At 38.3% G+C, this 19,473-nt stretch overlaps 1 protein-coding gene across 7 annotated transcripts in view; it reads left to right on the forward strand.

Moving 5' to 3' along the window:
- The window catches only part of aPKC (protein kinase C iota type), a 298,184-nt gene that overhangs the window by 241,574 nt on the left and 37,137 nt on the right, over positions 1 to 19,473 (forward strand). For all 7 annotated transcript variants that reach the window (XM_071668951.1, XM_071668948.1, XM_071668949.1 and 4 more), the window contains 5 exons: positions 4,164 to 4,249; positions 6,853 to 7,087; positions 12,776 to 12,823; positions 14,199 to 14,380; positions 16,970 to 17,204. In XM_071668951.1, coding sequence (XP_071525052.1) covers positions 4,164 to 4,249; positions 6,853 to 7,087; positions 12,776 to 12,823; positions 14,199 to 14,380; positions 16,970 to 17,204 — 786 coding nt within the window. The remainder of the gene's footprint in view (positions 1 to 4,163; positions 4,250 to 6,852; positions 7,088 to 12,775; positions 12,824 to 14,198; positions 14,381 to 16,969; positions 17,205 to 19,473) is intronic.

The raw sequence follows: 19,473 nt of genomic DNA on the forward strand, positions 1-19,473 counted from the left end.
CTGAAGTTGGTGACCGAGTTTTGAAGAGTGTGTGAAAGGAAGTTGGTTGACATTAAATGTGAATAAAAGCAAGGTTATTAGGATTAGCAGGGTTTAGGGACAGGTTAGTTGGGTTTTGTATGAATGGAGAAAACTTGCAGGAAATGAAGTGTATTAGATACCCGTGAATTGTTATTGCAACGAATGGAACCATGACAGCGGAAGTGGGTCGTATGGTGGGTGAGGTGACGAAGGTTCTGGGAACGTTGAAGAATGTGGGAAAGAACGTTATATGGGAGGTCAAAAATGGGTATGTTTGAAGATACGTATAGTAGTCCCCAAATATTGTATAGATGGGAGGCATGGGCTGTGATAAGGCTTTGCGGAGGAAGGTGAACGTTTTAGAAATAAAATGTTGGAGGACAGTAAGTGGTGTGAGGTGGTTGGATCGAGTAAGTTATGAAAAGGTAAGAGAGATGTGTGGTTATAAAAAGAGTGTCGTTGAGAGAGCTGAAGAGAATGAGTGAGGTGAGGTTGACGAGGATATATGTGTCGGAGGTGGAGGCAACAAGGAGAACGGGTAGACCAAATTGAAGAAGGTGGAAGGACGGGGTCGACGTGCCGTTAGTGGACTGAACCAGGACATGTGAAGCATCCGGGGTAAACCATGGAGAGGTCTGTGGGGTCTGGTTGTGAATAGGGAGCTATGGTTTCGGTGCATTACACATGATAGCTAGAGAATGGATGTGAGCGGATTTAGCCTCTTTTTCGTCTGTTCCTGGCGCTCCATCGCTAACGCAAGAAACGGTGATCTGGTATGAAAAAAAAAATCCGTACCTATGTTGAATGGGAACTGGGATAGTCGTGGTGGTGGAAGTGAACGTTATAGATGGTGGGTGTGATGTAGTGATGGGTAGAGGTTGTAAATAGTGGATATGGTGGTGGTGATGGTAAGCCAGGTGTGTATGTGTGTGTAGCCAGCGTGACGCAAGCAACCCAGGAAAAGTTACTATTCTAATGGCTCCACGGCGCTTCCTCCCTACCTCACACTTCTCACGCTGATACTGCATTACCCTTGCTGCCTCTCAGTGATGATACACCACCCCTGCTGCCTCTCACACGGATGGTACACCACCCCCTACTGCCTCACGCTAGTCCCGCATCACCCATACTGCTTCTCACACTGACATTGTGCCACCCCTGCTGTACTGCCTGATTTATTTTCAATCGCTCCCAGAAAGTTCAGGCCCTTTACGATATCACTGCGGGCTGTGAGAGATCATTGCACGCTTTCATACTCGGCATTGTCGCCTGCCCTTGTGTTCGCTCAGGGCAAGGTTGTCTGACGTTATTACTCTAGAGGTCTTTGACAGTGTTCTGTGATGTGATAGTGGATAGTCTGTCTGGAATTCTGTATTGTGTACTCGTCTCTTTCTTATTATTATTATTATTATTATTATTATTATTATTATTGTTATTATTATTATTATTGTTGTTATTTCGTTAATCTTCTTGTACAGGAGTTGGAACTTCCGCGCAGGAAAGCGTTTCCTCGTGGTCCACCGGAGGGCATTGCTTATATGTCTGTAGTATCTTGCTGTCATCTTTTTGACGAGATTTTTCAGACTTAAACTAGCATCATCTTTAAAGGATGATTTGAAAGTATGATGTTCGTCAAAGTCATATATTTGAGAATGAGGAATAGAAGTGGTGCGAGCACATTTCCTTTGGGGATTGCATCATACTCCAATTTACAACGAACTGTGATCCGTTAATTGAAAAGTTGTATACTATCCTCCAATTTTTGTTTTTATTCCCATTTTACGCTTTTTTTTTTTTACCGGGCCTTTCACACGGATTCTGTAGCGCCCCTCATATTCCCACCGTGTTGCCTCTCACACATATGGTACACCACCCGTGCTGCATCATACTGGTTGCTGCTCTAACAGTGCTGTTTTAGTCACACCTCACACTGATGCTGCATCAACCTTGCTGCCTCTCACACCTATGGAGCACCACCCATGCTCCCTCACACTGGTGCTGCAGTACTAGTGTTGTCTCAGTGACACCTATCACTGATGCTGCACCACATATGCTCCACTGCACTACTGTCTCTCACATTGATGCACCATCCCCCTTGCTGTATCCCATTGATACTGCACTGTCCATGCTGCCTCTCCATGTTGTGGTATCACCCATGTTGCCTCTTTCACTTAGTCTTCCCACATACTCCTAATTTTATATTGTCTCACCCCCTTCTGCATTTTTATTCCCTCATAGGCCTGTTTCACCTCATTCAGTCGTATGTTTTAATAGTGCCTCACACTCATACACTTGAGTGCCTTGCCTCACGTTTGTGAGATGTTTAACATCCTAACGGTTTTGTGTGTCAGCCTTTTGTGTTGTCTTTTGCCTAAAATCCTCATAATTTTGAGTTAGACTTTATATTCATGTGATGCCTACTTTCTCACATTTAAGTCCCTTGTCTGTCATAGTTGTGCTATGATTCATTGTTGTTTTGCCACAAGCTTACGTCTTGTCTTACACCTTCTTGCAGTTGTCTTCTCCCATAGTTCAGTCTCATTTCACGCATTACAAATTTTTACCTTGCCTCACACACCCTCACATCAGTGTATCTTGTCTCACCATTGAACTTCGCCTCGCATAGTTATTCCTTGCCTCAAATTAATGCCTTCCTTGCATCACTTATAGTTGTCATGTTTTTCTCTTATATCTTATTGCGTATCCTATTGTAATCTCTCTCTTTTCAGTTATGCATTGTCATTACAGTATTGTTTAGTCTCTTATTCCCTCACTATTGTATTGTGCTTCACACCCCCACACTACAGTGTCTTTTTCTTTGCACTGTGAGATGTGTTTTGTATCAATGTTGTGTCATACATCACACTGTTGTATTGCCTTACCCATTATTGTTGAATTCCTTCATTGTGTTACGTTTTCATGTTCCTCACAGTGTTATTTATTGCCTTGCAACCTCACATCTTGTATTCTACTGAGTTTGCTGCTGTCTTTTGCTTGAATCTGTTTCCCGTAGCATCACAATGTCTTCTCTCACACTTTCACGGAAGTGTGACTTTATGTTGATGTCTCTTCCCTCACATTGTTGTTTCTTGCCTTATTCTGCTTTTTGTAGTCTCACAATGTCTTCTGTCACATAGAGAAGTGTAACTTTCTTAATGTATATGTCTCTTCCCTCACATTATTGTTTCTTGCCTCTCTGTTGTTGCCTTGCCTCAGATTCATTTTTTTTTCTCTTTGTTTTGTCATGCTTCACATATGCACACTTATCTTTTATTAAGTTTTACACCCACATTGTCGCTTGCATAATATCCCTTTCCGTGATGTACTGCTTTGCTCAGTCATGCTTCACATTGTTCTGTACTGTCGTACAAATGTTTAGCTTCAGCACTGCTACCCCCATCTTCAGCAAAATAGCACCAAGAAAACAGACAAAAAAAGCCTCATTCATTTATGCTTAGTCTCTAGCTGTCATGTGTAATGCACTAAAACCACAGCTCCCTATCCACCCACATCCAGGCCCCACAGACTTTTCCATGGTTTTCCCCAGACGTTTCACATGCCCTGGTTCAGTCCATTGACAGCACGTATGCTTTAAATATTATCAAAAACAAAGTCAGCACCTGTGACCTTTCAGAAACCCTTTAGGTTGTTGGATGTGAAACTGATTCCAAGCAATCTTTTTTTCTTCATTTTTGAGCATCTATATGTGAGAAACATTACTCTAGTTTTTTCACAGTTATTTTTAAAGAAAGTTGTTAGATACAACTAAGCATTGGAATTGAAACTACATAGTGACAGTCATAGTTGTTCGATTGTTAGGAGGGACATGCATCAAAAGTTGATATGACTTGTTTGGTAGACACCTGCGCTTGATTGTTAGATTTACAGTTTTGGAACAATATAATCTTTAGATATCATAAAGGTGCTAATTTGAAGAGCATGAAAATCACAAGAATCTTAAAGATGTCCTTCAGAACTTTGATGTTTTAGTATATTAGGATGGTTTCAGAGTTGAGTTAATTGTAAAATCTTATGTTGGCCATAAGTAAAAGTTTTTAGGTTGAGTATTGTGTATTTACCGTTAATAAATGTTTTACATTAATATTAACTCGTTATTACTGTGAACTTTATCTTGTCTACAGGAAGTATCTACCGGAGAGGAGCTCGAAGATGGAGGAAGCTATACAAAGTCAATGGCCACATCTTCCAGGCCAAACGCTTCAACAGGGTGAGTCATAGGCAAGACTGGTTTTACATTACTCTTGTCATTGGTATTTTACATGGTGCCTTCATATATTACTATGCCTTGGCTTTTAGCTATCATCATTGTTTCTCTTCTAAATACTTGCTCTAACTCACTGGATCACAGGGAACAGCTTCTTTAGCAACTAATTTGCCCAACAACTTGCCAGAATATTATTCTTCCATATTGATGTGAAAATACAGAAGCACACAGATTCCATTGAAGCCACCTTGCCTATGCATATATTTACCATCATTTGAAGATACTAGTCTAAATCATACATTTAGAATTGCTGAAGCTACCATGTACATTGTGTTTCTACTCTTGCAACCTAAGATTCCCTTCTTTTCATGTTTGTTTGCTAACATGGAAGGAATGTAAAAACTTGTCTCACCAACATTCTTTTTTCTTTGAATTATAGATTTATTTGTCTATCTGTCTATCTATCTGTCTGTGTATCTATATGTCTGTCTATACCTATGATGCCAGTTCCCTCTGGGAACTCCCTCAGTGAGGTGGCTTGGCAAAAGTGTCCATAACTTGTGAACTCCAGTGCTGCTTCCTAGCCATTATGCCTCACCCTTAACAGGCCACTGGCAGAGGGCAACTCAAGCATAGTGTTTCCAAAGGCTCTTCCTGATTTTCCTACCATTTACTTCTACTCAATGTTCAATCGTAATGTTTCAACGTACTATTTCTACCAAATGCTACCTAATGTATCTTTCTACTACTTCAATCTATTGCTCCTACCATTTTGCCAGAAGGTAGAGCTGGTGAATAGTGTTCACTAAAGGAAAATCTATAGTTACGAAGAATGAGTTGTGTGAGTTAAGTGTTGTCAAGCGTTATGTGTGAAAAGGAGAGATTTTATGTTTGTGGAAAGAATGCCTGCAGTCCACTTGTAGGTGAGGCCAGAAATAAAAGACGGCTACCTGGATTAAAGAAGTGCACCTTGACAACTACTGAAGTGCTAGCTCTGTATGCAGCCGTCCCTAACCTTGTCGATACACAGGAGGGTAGTATCGGTGATGTACATCCCTGGTTGGAGGCTGGTACCAACTGCTACCTTTCCATCATTTGTACAATGCTTCCATGACATTTGTTAACACAGAAGCCCCTTGTGTTAAGGGTTACTTTTTTAATGTGATTATAGTCATATTTTTTGGTTATTACAGTTTTTTGAGAAGTGAAGAATTAGGGACATTTTCTTTCCTATAACACTCCTGATTAGAATGAGAAAGTGCTTAAAGAAAGGCTGATATAAGTAACTAGATACAGTAGTAAGAAGGAAAATTACATGTGCATATAGTCAGATTATCCTGGTATCGTGGTATCGTGTTATTTCAGCTGTATGGCCACTAGAGATACTGCTTTTTGATAGTATCTCGACACTTTTGATTGTTTATTCTGAGTATCTTGCTGTACTTCTCATTGGCTGCTTTCATTAGTATTGACTTGTATCAGAAAAAAAGAGTTCATTCCTTCTAGTGTCAGGTAGAACAGTGCAAGCACACTGAAAAGGTCTTCAGGAAGCAGTACAAGGAAGTGGAAGTTTGTGGTGTTTAATATTCAGTTAAGAAATAGCATTATGCTGTTAGTTAAATAAACGATTACAGTACAGTATTTCATAATTGATTTATTTTTCAGTTTCATTTCTTTAATATTTGTTTCAGTACACTTCTTGTTTACTAAGAATTCAAACCTGTTATTTTTCTGTTTTCTCAGATACTGTGGAATTTGCAAATGAACAACATCTAAACTCCATACACAATTTAGACATGCTGAGGAAGTTGCCAAGACTCACAACGACTTACCCATATACACAGTTGCTAATAAGTCATTCATTTCCTTGGAAGGATAGAAATTTTATTTATTGTTGAGCAGGAAGGCTGTGTTGGCTATATGGGACACATGAAGAAGGAAAATGGTGGGGATGAATGGTTAGAACCATTGAACAATGTCATTCTGCCATTCAGGATATGGTGGTCAGGAAGAGAGGGTATGTTGGTTAGCTAGGGCATGGTGGTGGTGAGGAAGTATGTAATAACCAGATATGTTGGAAATGATGGTGGTTAGGGAGGGTGTGGTGGTGGTAGGGGGCAGTTTGGTAACCCTCCTCAGCAAGGAGGAAATTAGAGCCTGAATCTGTTAGTTATTATTAAGTTGTGAAGATATCTAACTTAGCTAGTTATGCAACTTGCAGTAGGTCCCAGTATGGTTGGTTGACTGAACTTTCACTGTATTTGAATACAGTAATTTCAGTTGATTTATAGAATTTTAGGTATTAGGTATTCATCTTCTTTCATTGACACATACCTCCACACCATAAGTATATTGTATCTAAAGAAAAGTGTTTTAATCAGTACATTTTTTTAAGTTTTATAAAAGCTGTATAATTTTCTGGCTTGTTGAATTCTGCCCTGGAAGAGATAAGCAGAAGTTCTGGTTTACTGACTTTTTATCTGTTTACTTAGTGTATATATTATCTATGATTTGTTTTCATTCGATATGTTATTTATGTATTTCTGTAGAATTTAGTTTCTTTTATTTCTTAAAACCAGTTCTCTAACTGATTCTTGGATTTTCAGCGTGCCTTTTGCGAATTCTGCAAGGATCGCATCTGGGGATTGGGTCGGCAGGGTTTCAAATGCACTCAATGCAAGCTTCTTGTTCACAAAAAGTGCCACAAACTCCAAAAAGTGCCCTGCAATGCAGATCTGGACACCTCTACAGACACTCTTGCATCACATGACTCTTCTACACTTCCCAGACCTGGCACCAATGGCAGGATGGCCATGCAGGAATTTGCTGGAGAGATCTCGGGTTAGTGACATTATGATTCTCGTAGAACTTGCGTGTTACGAACAAAGTATGTAGCCTGTAAAGATTACCTGGATAATACTTCATTATAGGGCTTGATGTAACATTATATCTTAAGTCATTCTGAAACTGGAAAAAGTCAGTGTGAAATACAATGTTACCCAACCTAGCGTTAGAAGAAATTATGATGTCACTTGCATCTAGTTGTAAGCATACTTGGCAAAGTTTAAGGTAGATTTTGATAGATTAAGTTAAAGGAAATAATGGACCCCTTCTAGTCATAATACAAAGTGAACTTGTGGAGGGAAGAGCATGTTTTGGCCAAATTTTTGTTTGGTTAAGTGCTGGACAAAGTTCTTAAAGAAAAGAAAATTTTAAGGAAAAGAGATATAAGATTTGAAAATCTGATATCAGCAGGACCAAATATATCTAGTATTTTGAAACTCTATGAATTTTAGAAATAATGGACTGATATACATAGGAAGTATACATTGGAAGTCCAAAAGCAGACTTTATTTAGGGCTACACTGTGCATTGAATAGATTTGTCAAAATAATAACTAAGCATTATCTTTCTTATTAGCATGATAAGTAAGCTTTTTATTGTTATTGGCAATAAACTTGATATGTGAAGTACCCACGTCAAGATTTTGATAGAATGGCAGGGTTAGTACATTGCATTCACCATATATATATTGGGTGTTGAATTATAATGTATCTATGAACTGTTCTTTGGGAAAGAGTTGCCGACTTAGTGAGTAAAGTGGCATGTTGCAGATGAGGGGTTGTTGGGATGCATGAGCAAGGCTAGGGAAGATGCAGGGCTTCAGTAAATGTTTTCCACACAAATGAAAACAACTAACCCTTCCTTTCAAAGACAGGATAGACTTAGTATCACACTGATAAACACAAGCTCAATCATGACTCTTGCATCACCCTGTTAATCCCTTAAATCACTGATCACAGTTTGCATTCTCTCATCACTCTAAATGATCCGACACTCCCACATGATGAAACTTCAACTGCACTGGGTGTCACATAAAATACATACATACCATTCACTCTCTACATCACAAATATCAACGTAAAGGCCATAAACACCCTCAGAACGCTTAGCCATATAAGATTTGGACCAGCAAAAGAATTCCTTAGCATTCCCTACATGAAGTTCAACTGCTCCACCTAGAACTGTGCCTCACCTGCCAGTTCATCCACCCTGTCAGAAGCATAGATGATAAACTGAAAAACCACCCGAGTAAAAGCACTGAGTGTTCACTGGCCCACTAGCAACTACAAACATTCATCACTTGTACATTGAAAAAGAATAACTTCCAGTACAGTCCCACCTCAGTATACTCAGCATGCAGTTTTTTGCAACACTCTTAGACCTTCTTATCCAAACAACTCCAAAAGTGACTGCCCATCTCCTGGAAGAAATGAAAGACTTAATCCTGTTTCACACTTCAACAATTTATATTCTCAGATCTTCATCTTCCTTCCAAACCTAATTTAACATCACTCCACCAGACATACCCCTGAAAAGACACTCCCCAAGCATGTACGAGTTATCTTTTCTCATCTGTGTACTGGACAACCCCCATCTTTCCAGCACTTCAAATACCGATTCAGTGCATCACAAGACCCCTCTTATCTAAGATGCAGCTTCCACACTAAAGACGCTTCACATACTCTTCAGTTGTCCTACGTTCAGCCTCAAAAATGTACACATAACATGACCACTTTTCATAACCTGTGGTTTCACTCATTGGATGTAGCTGGCTTTTTGATCATAGCAGGAGCCCTTAAAAGGGATCCTTGAGCAGAATAGCATGGGCAAAAGTAGATTAATAGACAAATTAAAGAATTGGCTAACAGTGTTAAAATTTGCTAAAATTACATTTCCTGCCTTCTGCAAGTATCAGATTGAATTTATTTTTTATCATTGATGATAAAAATTCACAGTGGACAGAAAGGGGTTGTTGGAGAAGTGATGCCTGCAGAATTAATGAGATGGAAGGCTTTTGATTTCACATACGTTTGTAAAAAAGAGTGGGAGGAGCTACCCCAAAAATGTGAGCAGTACTCCAGACTGTGGTAAATAAAACAACCATATCTATGAAGTAGCTACCAACAAGAAAAACCAATTATGGCTCCTTTACAACACCTGTAACTTTTGGGAAGCAGACTTTGTGATGTTGGTAATATTGGGTTTCTATAATTCATTGAAGGATGTGGCTATTTTCAGCATGCTAATGTTATTGCAAGACTGAATTATGGTACTGTGAAAGTGAACTCAGGGGATCAGGTGATGTTTAGAGATGAATGTTGGTTTTTGGTAGAAATTGCATTTTGGATGTTAAATTATACCAGTTACTGCTTCTCCATTCTGAGATGCTGCACAGGTGTGCGTCCATTTGTGGAGGAGATACGTTCAGTGCAAGAGGTGGAATGAGCATTAGAGTGGGAAGGGAAGGGAAAGTGAGATATGTAAGGGTTAACATTCCTGACTGTAACGCACTGACAGGCTGCCTAGAGTCAAGGTCATAGTTTCGTATCATGGTTGTGGCAGTCGCTCCACAGTCAACCCAGCTATTCATCCACTCTGTAGATATGAGAGATGTGGTATGGCAGGGAATGCAAAAGTAATGAATTGTGGAGAGGTAGAGTAGGAGAATTGTAAAACTTTGAGGTGGTTTTGGGCAATTGGAATTGGAATATATGCTGTTCAGGAAGTTTCCAATGAGAGTGTATTATTGCACAGTAAAAGGGATTTGTGTGAGAGAAAGACCACCTGGAACATGTGGAAATAAAGTGGAAGAGTACTGGAGGGAGAAAAATGGTGGAAAAATGTATGGAAAGGTGTATGAGAGAGGCACACAAGGACAGGGTAAGTGGAGACTCATTTACCATAGCTATCCCCTCGGTGGGAGTTCCTGTAGGGGTCGGGCATCAGAGATGTAGATAGATAGATAGGCATTGCAATTTGCTTGTTTGAGATTTAAGAAAGTACTGCCACTTTAGCATGTTTCATCCCAGTTGAAAGTTCTTTTGAGAAACCTTTGCTTCTGTTTGTTTATGACTATAAACCTACATTTAATTGTTGTTGTAAAAGAAGATTTGTTGTATATGTGAAAAACTTTGCGAAAGTTCAGGTGCACTTAGGTCTCATTCACAGAGTTCCACCACTCCTCACCTCAGACATGCCAAGATACATATTTGGTCAGCTACTCTTATCCTTATACTTTATAAGTCTCGGGTAGTAATGATAATCAAAAGCTTAATTATCATGCTGATATGATGAATAATGCTTTGCCGTAATTTTGATAACATTATTTAGTGAATAGTACAGCATTGAATCATATTGTTTTTATGCTAGCTGTGTATATTCTGTGTACAGTATGTAGACCACGATCTGTGGGTCATGGTTTCTAAAAGTGCACTTTTTGTATTATATGCATGCATCATGTTAGCTTCCATGAAGAATCCAAAGGTGTTGTTCACAACTGAAACTAATTTCTGTAAGATTTCAACTTTCACCACATTGTGGTAAGCACAAGAGGGTTTCATGTTGCCTAAGTATACCTACTACTATCAGATGCATGCTTTTGGTTGTTGTTTTATGGGATGGCAGATTATATTATATAAAGTTGTCACACTAGTAACTAAAAAAAAGCAAGTAGCTGTACTAGTACACATTCAGACAGCAAGAACAATGGTAGGTGTGCAGCACCACATGCTAAACATACTGATAGACCCTGGAAACACATTGTGCAAGTTGGCATTAATCTTTAACGTGCTGAAATGTGTTTCTAGGAGTTTCATTTTTAGAACTTGGATTTTTGAATCTCAGCTTATGTTTTTTTTTTTTTTTTTTTTTTTTTTTATACTTTGTCGCTGTCTCCCGCGTTTGCGAGGTAGCGCAAGGAAACAGACGAAAGAAATGGCCCAACCCCCATACACACGTACATACACACGTCCACACACGCAAATATACATACCTACACAGCTTTCCATGGTTTACCCCAGACGCTTCACATGCCTTGATTCAATCCACTGACAGCACGTCAACCCCTGTATACCACATCGCTCCAATTCACTCTATTCCTTGCCCTCCTTTCACCCTCCTGCATGTTCAGGCCCCGATCACACAAAATCTTTTTCACTCCATCTTTCCACCTCCAATTTGGTCTCCCTCTTCTCCTCGTTCCCTCCACCTCCGACACATATATCCTCTTGGTCAATCTTTCCTCACTCATTCTCTCCATGTGCCCAAACCATTTCAAAACACCCTCTTCTGCTCTCTCAACCACGCTCTTTTTATTTCCACACATCTCTCTTACCCTTACGTTACTTACTCGATCAAACCACCTCACACCACACATTGTCCTCAAACATCTCATTTCCAGCACATCCATCCTCCTGCGCACAACTCTATCCATAGCCCACGCCTCGCAACCATACAACATTGTTGGAACCACTATTCCTTCAAACATACCCATTTTTGCTTTCCGAGATAATGTTCTCGACTTCCACACATTTTTCAAGGCTCCCAAAATTTTCGCCCCCTCCCCCACCCTATGATCCACTTCCGCTTCCATGGTTCCATCCGCTGACAGATCCACTCCCAGATATCTAAAACACTTCACTTCCTCCAGTTTTTCTCCATTCAAACTCACCTCCCAATTGACTTGACCCTCAACCCTACTGTACCTAATAACCTTGCTCTTATTCACATTTACTCTTAACTTTCTTCTTCCACACACTTTACCAAACTCAGTCACCAGCTTCTGCAGTTTCTCACATGAATCAGCCACCAGCGCTGTATCATCAGCGAACAACAACTGACTCACTTCCCAAGCTCTCTCATCCCCAACAGACTTCATACTTGCCCCTCTTTCCAGGACTCTTGCATTTACCTCCCTAACAACCCCATCCATAAACAAATTAAACAACCATGGAGACATCACACACCCCTGCCGCAAACCTACATTCACTGAGAACCAATCACTTTCCTCTCTTCCTACACGTACACATGCCTTACATCCTCGATAAAAACTTTTCACTGCTTCTAACAACTTGCCTCCCACACCATATATTCTTAATACCTTCCACAGAGCATCTCTATCAACTCTATCATATGCCTTCTCCAGATCCATAAATGCTACATACAAATCCATTTGCTTTTCTAAGTATTTCTCACATACATTCTTCAAAGCAAACACCTGATCCACACATCCTCTACCACTTCTGAAACCGCACTGCTCTTCCCCAATCTGATGCTCTGTACATGCCTTCACCCTCTCAATCAATACCCTCCCATATAATTTACCAGCTTATGTATCTAAGTAAATAAAAGGCATAAGGTAAAGAGAACAAGAAAGCTCTTAACTTTTATTTAGTATTCATGGAAGACTTTTGAATATTGTTAACTTTGTTGATGATGGAAGCAATGCATATGTTTAAATGAATGATCGTATGGAATAAAGGTTTGAAATAATTGTGAGAATGCATTTTAGTTGTGTTACGTCATTAAGGTATTATATCCCACCACGTCATTAAGGTATTATATCCCACCGTTACAAAAGTATGTTTGGGACATTTGGTACTTTATGTTTAGTAAGTTGTGTTCATTATTTTGGTAACTGCTCGAGTCCAGTTGTATTAAATTTCTGTATTCAAATAAATTTTTCAGACCCCGGGATAACAGAAGAAACTCCAGTGGAGATGCCAGCCATCACAGGTAAGCATTTTACTGGATTTTTATATGATTATGATAGTTCAGAAATTATTTTAACGCTTAGGATTCTAGGAATGAGACTTTTTCAGCACATTATTTAGTCTCATCCTGACCTTTTTAAATTGTTCTTTATTCTAAGCCCTTTGATACTTAACTATCCACATTAAATACATTCCTTTAGTGGAGTTGTGTGCATGTGTCAGCAATTCTATTTATATCGTACATGACACATTGAGTTGTCTTCTCTACACCTTATCATTGTTCAGTCTTTTATGCACATAAGAATTCCACATACTTACCATCTGTATCACTCAGGTATTTTCTTGATTTGTTCATATTTAAACATTTATGAGCCAACCAAAATTTCACTTCATTTAGATAAGGGCAGCATCATTTTTTGCTGCATGATTTATGTCTAATCAGAATTTACTGTATTGTATCAGTCTTAGTTAAGCTCATCAAGGTTTGTAGGATCACCCTAAGCTGGACTCCAGCTCATTATTTATTTATTTATTCATGATGCTTTTTCTTGTCAATCTCCAGTTTCATGCTTTGAGTATACTGCCTTTAGAAAAGGATGGTTTAAATTAGGGGACAAATTGTTGATAAGAGTGAGCTTTTTTTTTTTTATAGATTTGTCCCTCAAGTCTTACGTCCCTCCTCCTGTATGTAGTCATGCTCTCATGAACTTTTTTTATGATAGGTAGAGCGATATGAACATCTGTTTATTTTTTTTTCCAAGCCATTTTCTGACTTAAAAAGTGCCTAAGGCACAGATGTTGTTTATCATTGTACAATTATGTGTCAGTAGCTGATTCATGCTGCCTCGCCTTTGTTTGTGCCTGGACATTGTAGGCCTGGGCAAAGCAGGTCTCTGTATGGGCATAAAGTCATATTGCAAAAACATGCCAGATTTATGGTGGTTGTAGGTGAATCCTCATGGATACATCTCGTATTGAGTGCTATTGTAGATGTTCATAAAGCTCTCCCTGTGGTAGAGAAGTGGTTTTTCATTCTTCAAACCTTCCTTTGCATTATTATTCAGAGTAAACACTCTGTGGACATACTAAGATACGAAATCCTCTTTTGGTCATTGTTTTATTACTTGTATTAAAGTATATTTTATGTCTGACGAGAAATTCAGTATAGCATTGTTTGTTACTTTATATGTATATTTTATGTAGTGCATTTCTGATTTTAATGCTGGAAATAGCTTGTCCATTGATTAATTCCATTTTTGAGGGATATAGATAGTTCATAGAACCTCATGTATATCCATTTTCCTGAGAAAAATTTATTTGCAGATTCATTAGACTTATCATTTACTTGATTAATGCTTATTTACTTTAAGACACTTAAGTTAATTGTTATCTTACAGGGCAGAGTAGTGAACCTTTATCTCCAGCTGGCCAGGCAGGACAGTACTGCTTGGAAGACTTTGAACTCATTCGTGTAATTGGCCGTGGATCTTATGCCAAAGTTCTAATGGTTGAGCTAAAGAAAACTAAAAGGATTTATGCTATGAAAGTCATAAAAAAAACTCTTGTCACAGATGATGAGGTAATGAACTTATTTGTTATTATTTTTTTATATAATTATTTAAGTGTCCATGTTCTTCACTTCATCTCAAAAGTTCTAAACATCTACCAGTTTCTTTAAAACAGTGATAGAGTTATGTCTTAAATTAGATTTTTTTCATGTTATTAAACACACAGTTTATTGCATGATATTTTTTTATTGTGCTATTGATTTATGTATGTAAGTACTTTAAGATATAAAATATATTCCACCATGTCTAATGTTGCGAAACTTTGAGAATGAAAATAATTAGAATAGAAAAAAAATTGATCCCGCATAGGTAAAGGCAGTCATCAGAATTTCCCTTTCACATTATTTACAACGAAATATAGAAAATTAAGAATATTTTAAACTGGATGATGTGATAGGGGAAAATGCAATCTGTCTTTTGTGCCATGAGTTTGGGGAGTAGTGTCAGATTTTTTGGATGACCAGAGTCAGTAGAGTTGTGCTTGAACTGATCAGTCAGTAATGGTAAATAGAAGACTATCAGAGGGAAACCACATTAACACAATGAAGTGATAAACCATGCAAGTCATTGACTGCCAGAGGCTCTCCAGTCATGAGCTGAAAATCTGAAACTGGATAGTCAGCAGAATTGCTGCACTTTGAGGTAAGTTTTCATCCCCATGACTGCATTTCTGCTAGCCAGGTTGTGTCACAGACAGCTCCACTGTACACTGTTTCACAGTTTTGTCGTGGAGAAGCCTCTTGTATGAATGCTTGACTACACGCTGGTAAACTGGAAACTGGTACCCTTATAATTATATTGCATGTTGTAGCATACTTGAGGTATCATCTCTTCTACCTGTCACAGAAAATCCACTGGTTGTATGTGTTGATGTGAATGTGCCTGTTATAAGATACACCTATTAGCTGATTATCATTATACTGTATCCCACAAGATATTCGCCGATCCAGCTGTAAGCAACAAACCAGATGCTTGCTTTAACTTGTGTAGTAAGAAACATTGGATGTTTAGCATGATAGCACTCAAAAGCAGATGACTGAGCCTTAACGGGAAAACTCCTCATTTGGTCCCCTTCTCTATTTCTTTCTTTGGAAAAATAAAACTGTGGATAGGGGATTTCCAGTCCCCCACTCCAGTCCCTTGTAGTTGCCTTCTACGACATGCAGGGAACACATGGGAAGTGATCTTTCTCTTTCATCCCGAGGGATGATATATGTATATGATTTTTTTTTCTGTTTGTGTATTTTTTTACTTATGCATGCAGATTTATTATTCCAGAAAGGAAAATAAAAATCTTGGTCCTTTGTTTACACAGACATGAACTCAGGAGGGAATATCATGGTTTGAAAGTTAGAGATGGGATCATCATTTGCCCCCCACATTTTCCCTTAGCAGTAAAACCTCATACTGTGTAGTATTTCAAATGGCTTGTCATAGCTGCACACTTCATTAGCACTTACAGAGAGACTTCTTCATGACCAGTAGCTTTTGTGAGTTAAGTCCCTTTAGTAGTTTGCATAAGTCTTTTTTTTTAGCAGTTTCAGTGCTTTCCAAGACCTGTTCCCCTTACCATTTCACTTCTGTTGGGCTGGGGCTGTAGTGTCTGTTATGAAAACACTTTTGAAATTGTCATTCATTTCTTTGCAGATCTTTACAATGTCTTCTGAAACTTTTCCATCTGAATCACTTAGCTTGGTTAGCCACTCTTTATCAGGCAATTTACTCCTTATGAATATAAGGACAAGTTTTGGATTTCCTCCTCCTTTCTCATCACTATTCTTGTCAAAGCTTATTTGGCTCTCAAAGTTTGTGTACTTCGACATGAATTTTTTTTTACCATAGCCTTTCCTTGAACATATCAAATCTGGGAAGAAGTGAATTAGAGCACCTTGGGCTTCCAACAGCTAGAACTTTAAGAGGAGTAACCACTGTTCAGCAGTAATGCAGGTCTACTTACCTGTTATTCTTGGATTATTGGTTCCTAACTGGAGACTCTGTGGCAGTCAGTGGCTTTGGAAAGGAGTAGTCATTTGTGTAGTAATTGTCTTCCCTTTGATGGTCATCCAGTTGCTTTACTTGCAGGTCACTCTGTAGTTGGATCTCTCTCTAAGCACAAAAATAAGGGTCCCAAATTTATCCATAATTATAATCATCATGATTGTCAAGTATTATTACCACTTATGTGGCATCTTAACTAATTCTGTAGTTAAGGCTGCTATTTTTACTGGAATGGCTGACCTATATTGGATGCTTATATTGATAAAGTGAAATGAGTTGGTGTAATCATGATAGAAATAAGCAATGTTTTTCTTGTTTCACTGCATCTGTATGCCAAATTGGTTCAGTCATACTTTCCATGCATGTTTGAAAACCTCTTCACTCATTTAACTCCAAATTCATTGCAGGTATGAACTACTTTCATCCTCTCACTGTTTAGCCAAGTAATGTCTAAAGTCTTCATGTATTAAAGATTTTTTTAAAAAAAACACAGGAATAGGAATGCTTTTTGTATGATGGCTTTTGTGTTTGGTGTACCATTATTGATATATGATTTCTTATTAGATCTTCCAGTTTATGATATTTGGTATATTTTGTTCCAGGACATAGACTGGGTTCAAACAGAGAAACATGTGTTTGAGACTGCATCAAACCACCCATTCCTAGTAGGTCTGCATTCATGCTTCCAGACTCCGTCCCGCCTTTTCTTTGTAATTGAATTTGTTCGAGGAGGTGATCTAATGTTCCATATGCAGCGGCAACGTCGCTTACCAGAGGAGCATGCTAGATTTTATGCTGCAGAGATCTGCTTAGCACTTAATTTTCTTCATGAAAAAGGTGAGATGTTAACTGAATCCGTTTTTGTGATTGTCAGCTTACCTTATTACCTCCTTGACTTTTCCACTTTTTTCTTGCTTTGACCTTCTCAGTGAGGAACAATCAAGAAAATGAAAAATTCTTGCATGGCTTCTCCTTTAAATTGCATGTCACAGATGTTAGTAAAACAAGTAGAGACAATCATTATATTACTTGGAAGAGACTCTTAATAGATTGCAGTGCTTTTCGGACAGCCTGAAAAGAGATTATAGGGAGGGCCATGGGATAAGTAAGAGGAGGATCATGGGGTGAAGGATTGTTAAGAGTCACCCAAATCAGAGTTAGAGGAGAAACGGGAACCGAAGAGAGTTGCTTTGTCTGTGTGAGAGAGAGCTATGGTACCATCAGAATGGAAAAGTGAAGGAAAGGTAGAGCGACAGAAGTTTTTACAGATGCCCTTATCTAAAGACCAGAAAGACCTATCAGTGGTTGATGAGAAGTTCTCACACTTCCTTTGAATAAAGTAACACTTCACCTGATGGATAATGTACTGCAATGATTATGGGCAGTGATAAAAGCTGAATGAGAGTTAGAAGAAGGAGGGGTTTTCCAAGATCAGTATCCCTGATACCTTGCCTGAATGGCTGCAGAACAGGAATGGTTGAATCATAGATTGGAAAACGAGGTCATCTTGGAGAAAGAGGAGATGCATGAATGACCTTTGTTATGCATTTGGTGGAGGCAGAAGCATCAACACATAAGAGACAATAATTTATCCAAGGGAATCAAAAAAGAAGTTATGTGAATTATTCCAGTCAGTTTTAATACACTATTTCTTTCCCTGTATGTTCCTGTTAAAGTGAGATATTAATTTGTACAGTATATTAATCCTTTGGCTCCATATTTAATTTTCAGTTGCATTCCCAGTGAGTGTCAGTTTTCCAGTGGAATACTATTTTTTTTTTTTAAGGTAAACCCATAAATGTTCCATATCTGGCAATGATAATTCTTAAAATCATCTGATAGTCTGGGGAAGAGAAAAAAAAGGATGAACGATGCCCTTTGGATGGCATAAACCTCCCAAGTGCAATGGATGTTTTGCTCCTTGAATTCGAAGAGATGAAAGAATTATAAAGGACTTGGGAAAGTGAATAGCAGGATTTAAATGGCACTTCCTTGTCAGCTCTTAAAAACATTGTATATATTCATTATATGTAAAGGTACGAAAATAGTATATACTCATTATATGTAAAGGTGCGAAAATAGCCTCATGTTGCCAACTTGTAAGCATCTGTCAAAAACGAAATGTCATTATTTATCTTAATTAATGCATTGTAATATATAACATACTCTTGCATATTATTATCTTGACATCATAATGTTCTTAACTTACCCAAATAATGTTGAAAAAGAAAAAGTAAAAGGAGAGAACTAAAACACTGATTGAGTAGTGGTGCTTAGATGACTGAGTCATGTTTGTGTTAGGGCAACTGCCACGTAGAGGCAACACCTTATGGAACCCCGAACCTGGACACCATTTCCTGGTTGACAGAGGGTCACTGAACCACACACGATATACATACTATTTTTTGACAGCTGTGGACTGTAGTAGTGGTTGGTGGTGAGATGGAATTCTGTGTATGACGACTTGAGTGGTAATTGGTTGCCATAGGGTTGATATACACCGTATTACATCTTTAGAATGTAAATTGTATTATATCACAATCATTAGCTAAACCCAGACTGCTTACCTTGGTGGACACTGCCACAACAAATGCTCAGAATAGTGATCACCTGCTTCCATAGCTTGTGATTTTTCAACTTTTTTTTCCACTTTTGCACTTCGATTTCTCTTTTTTCATGGGTACCTTTCAAATGAAACACTGAATTGTGTACCACTGAATAGTGGAAACAGAGTGTATATCAAATCTTGTAGTCTTATTTTTATGCATAACAGTTTTATTTCTTACTGTCTCTTAATTCCAGTCAAAAATGTTTCATTATTTATAAGGTGTTTGATATTTTGTTTTATATGAACTGTATTAGGAAACAATTTCAAATTGGAGTTTCTTATATTTCATGGATTTTTAGATTTTATGTTCATAAAGTGTGTGGGTGGAAGTCAGGTTTATAGAATTGGTGTCTGAAGCATTTTCAGTGGAAGGATACATTTGTGAGCTAATGAATACAGTTCATTAATTGAGAATTTAAGATTTTTTCAATTGATAGGAATACATTGCCGTCAAATATTTTTTGTGTAATTAATGAAATAGATTAACTTTTTATTTAT

This window comes from Panulirus ornatus, chromosome 13, assembly GCF_036320965.1.
Source record: "Panulirus ornatus isolate Po-2019 chromosome 13, ASM3632096v1, whole genome shotgun sequence".
NCBI classification, from domain to species: Eukaryota; Metazoa; Arthropoda; class Malacostraca; order Decapoda; family Palinuridae; genus Panulirus; species Panulirus ornatus.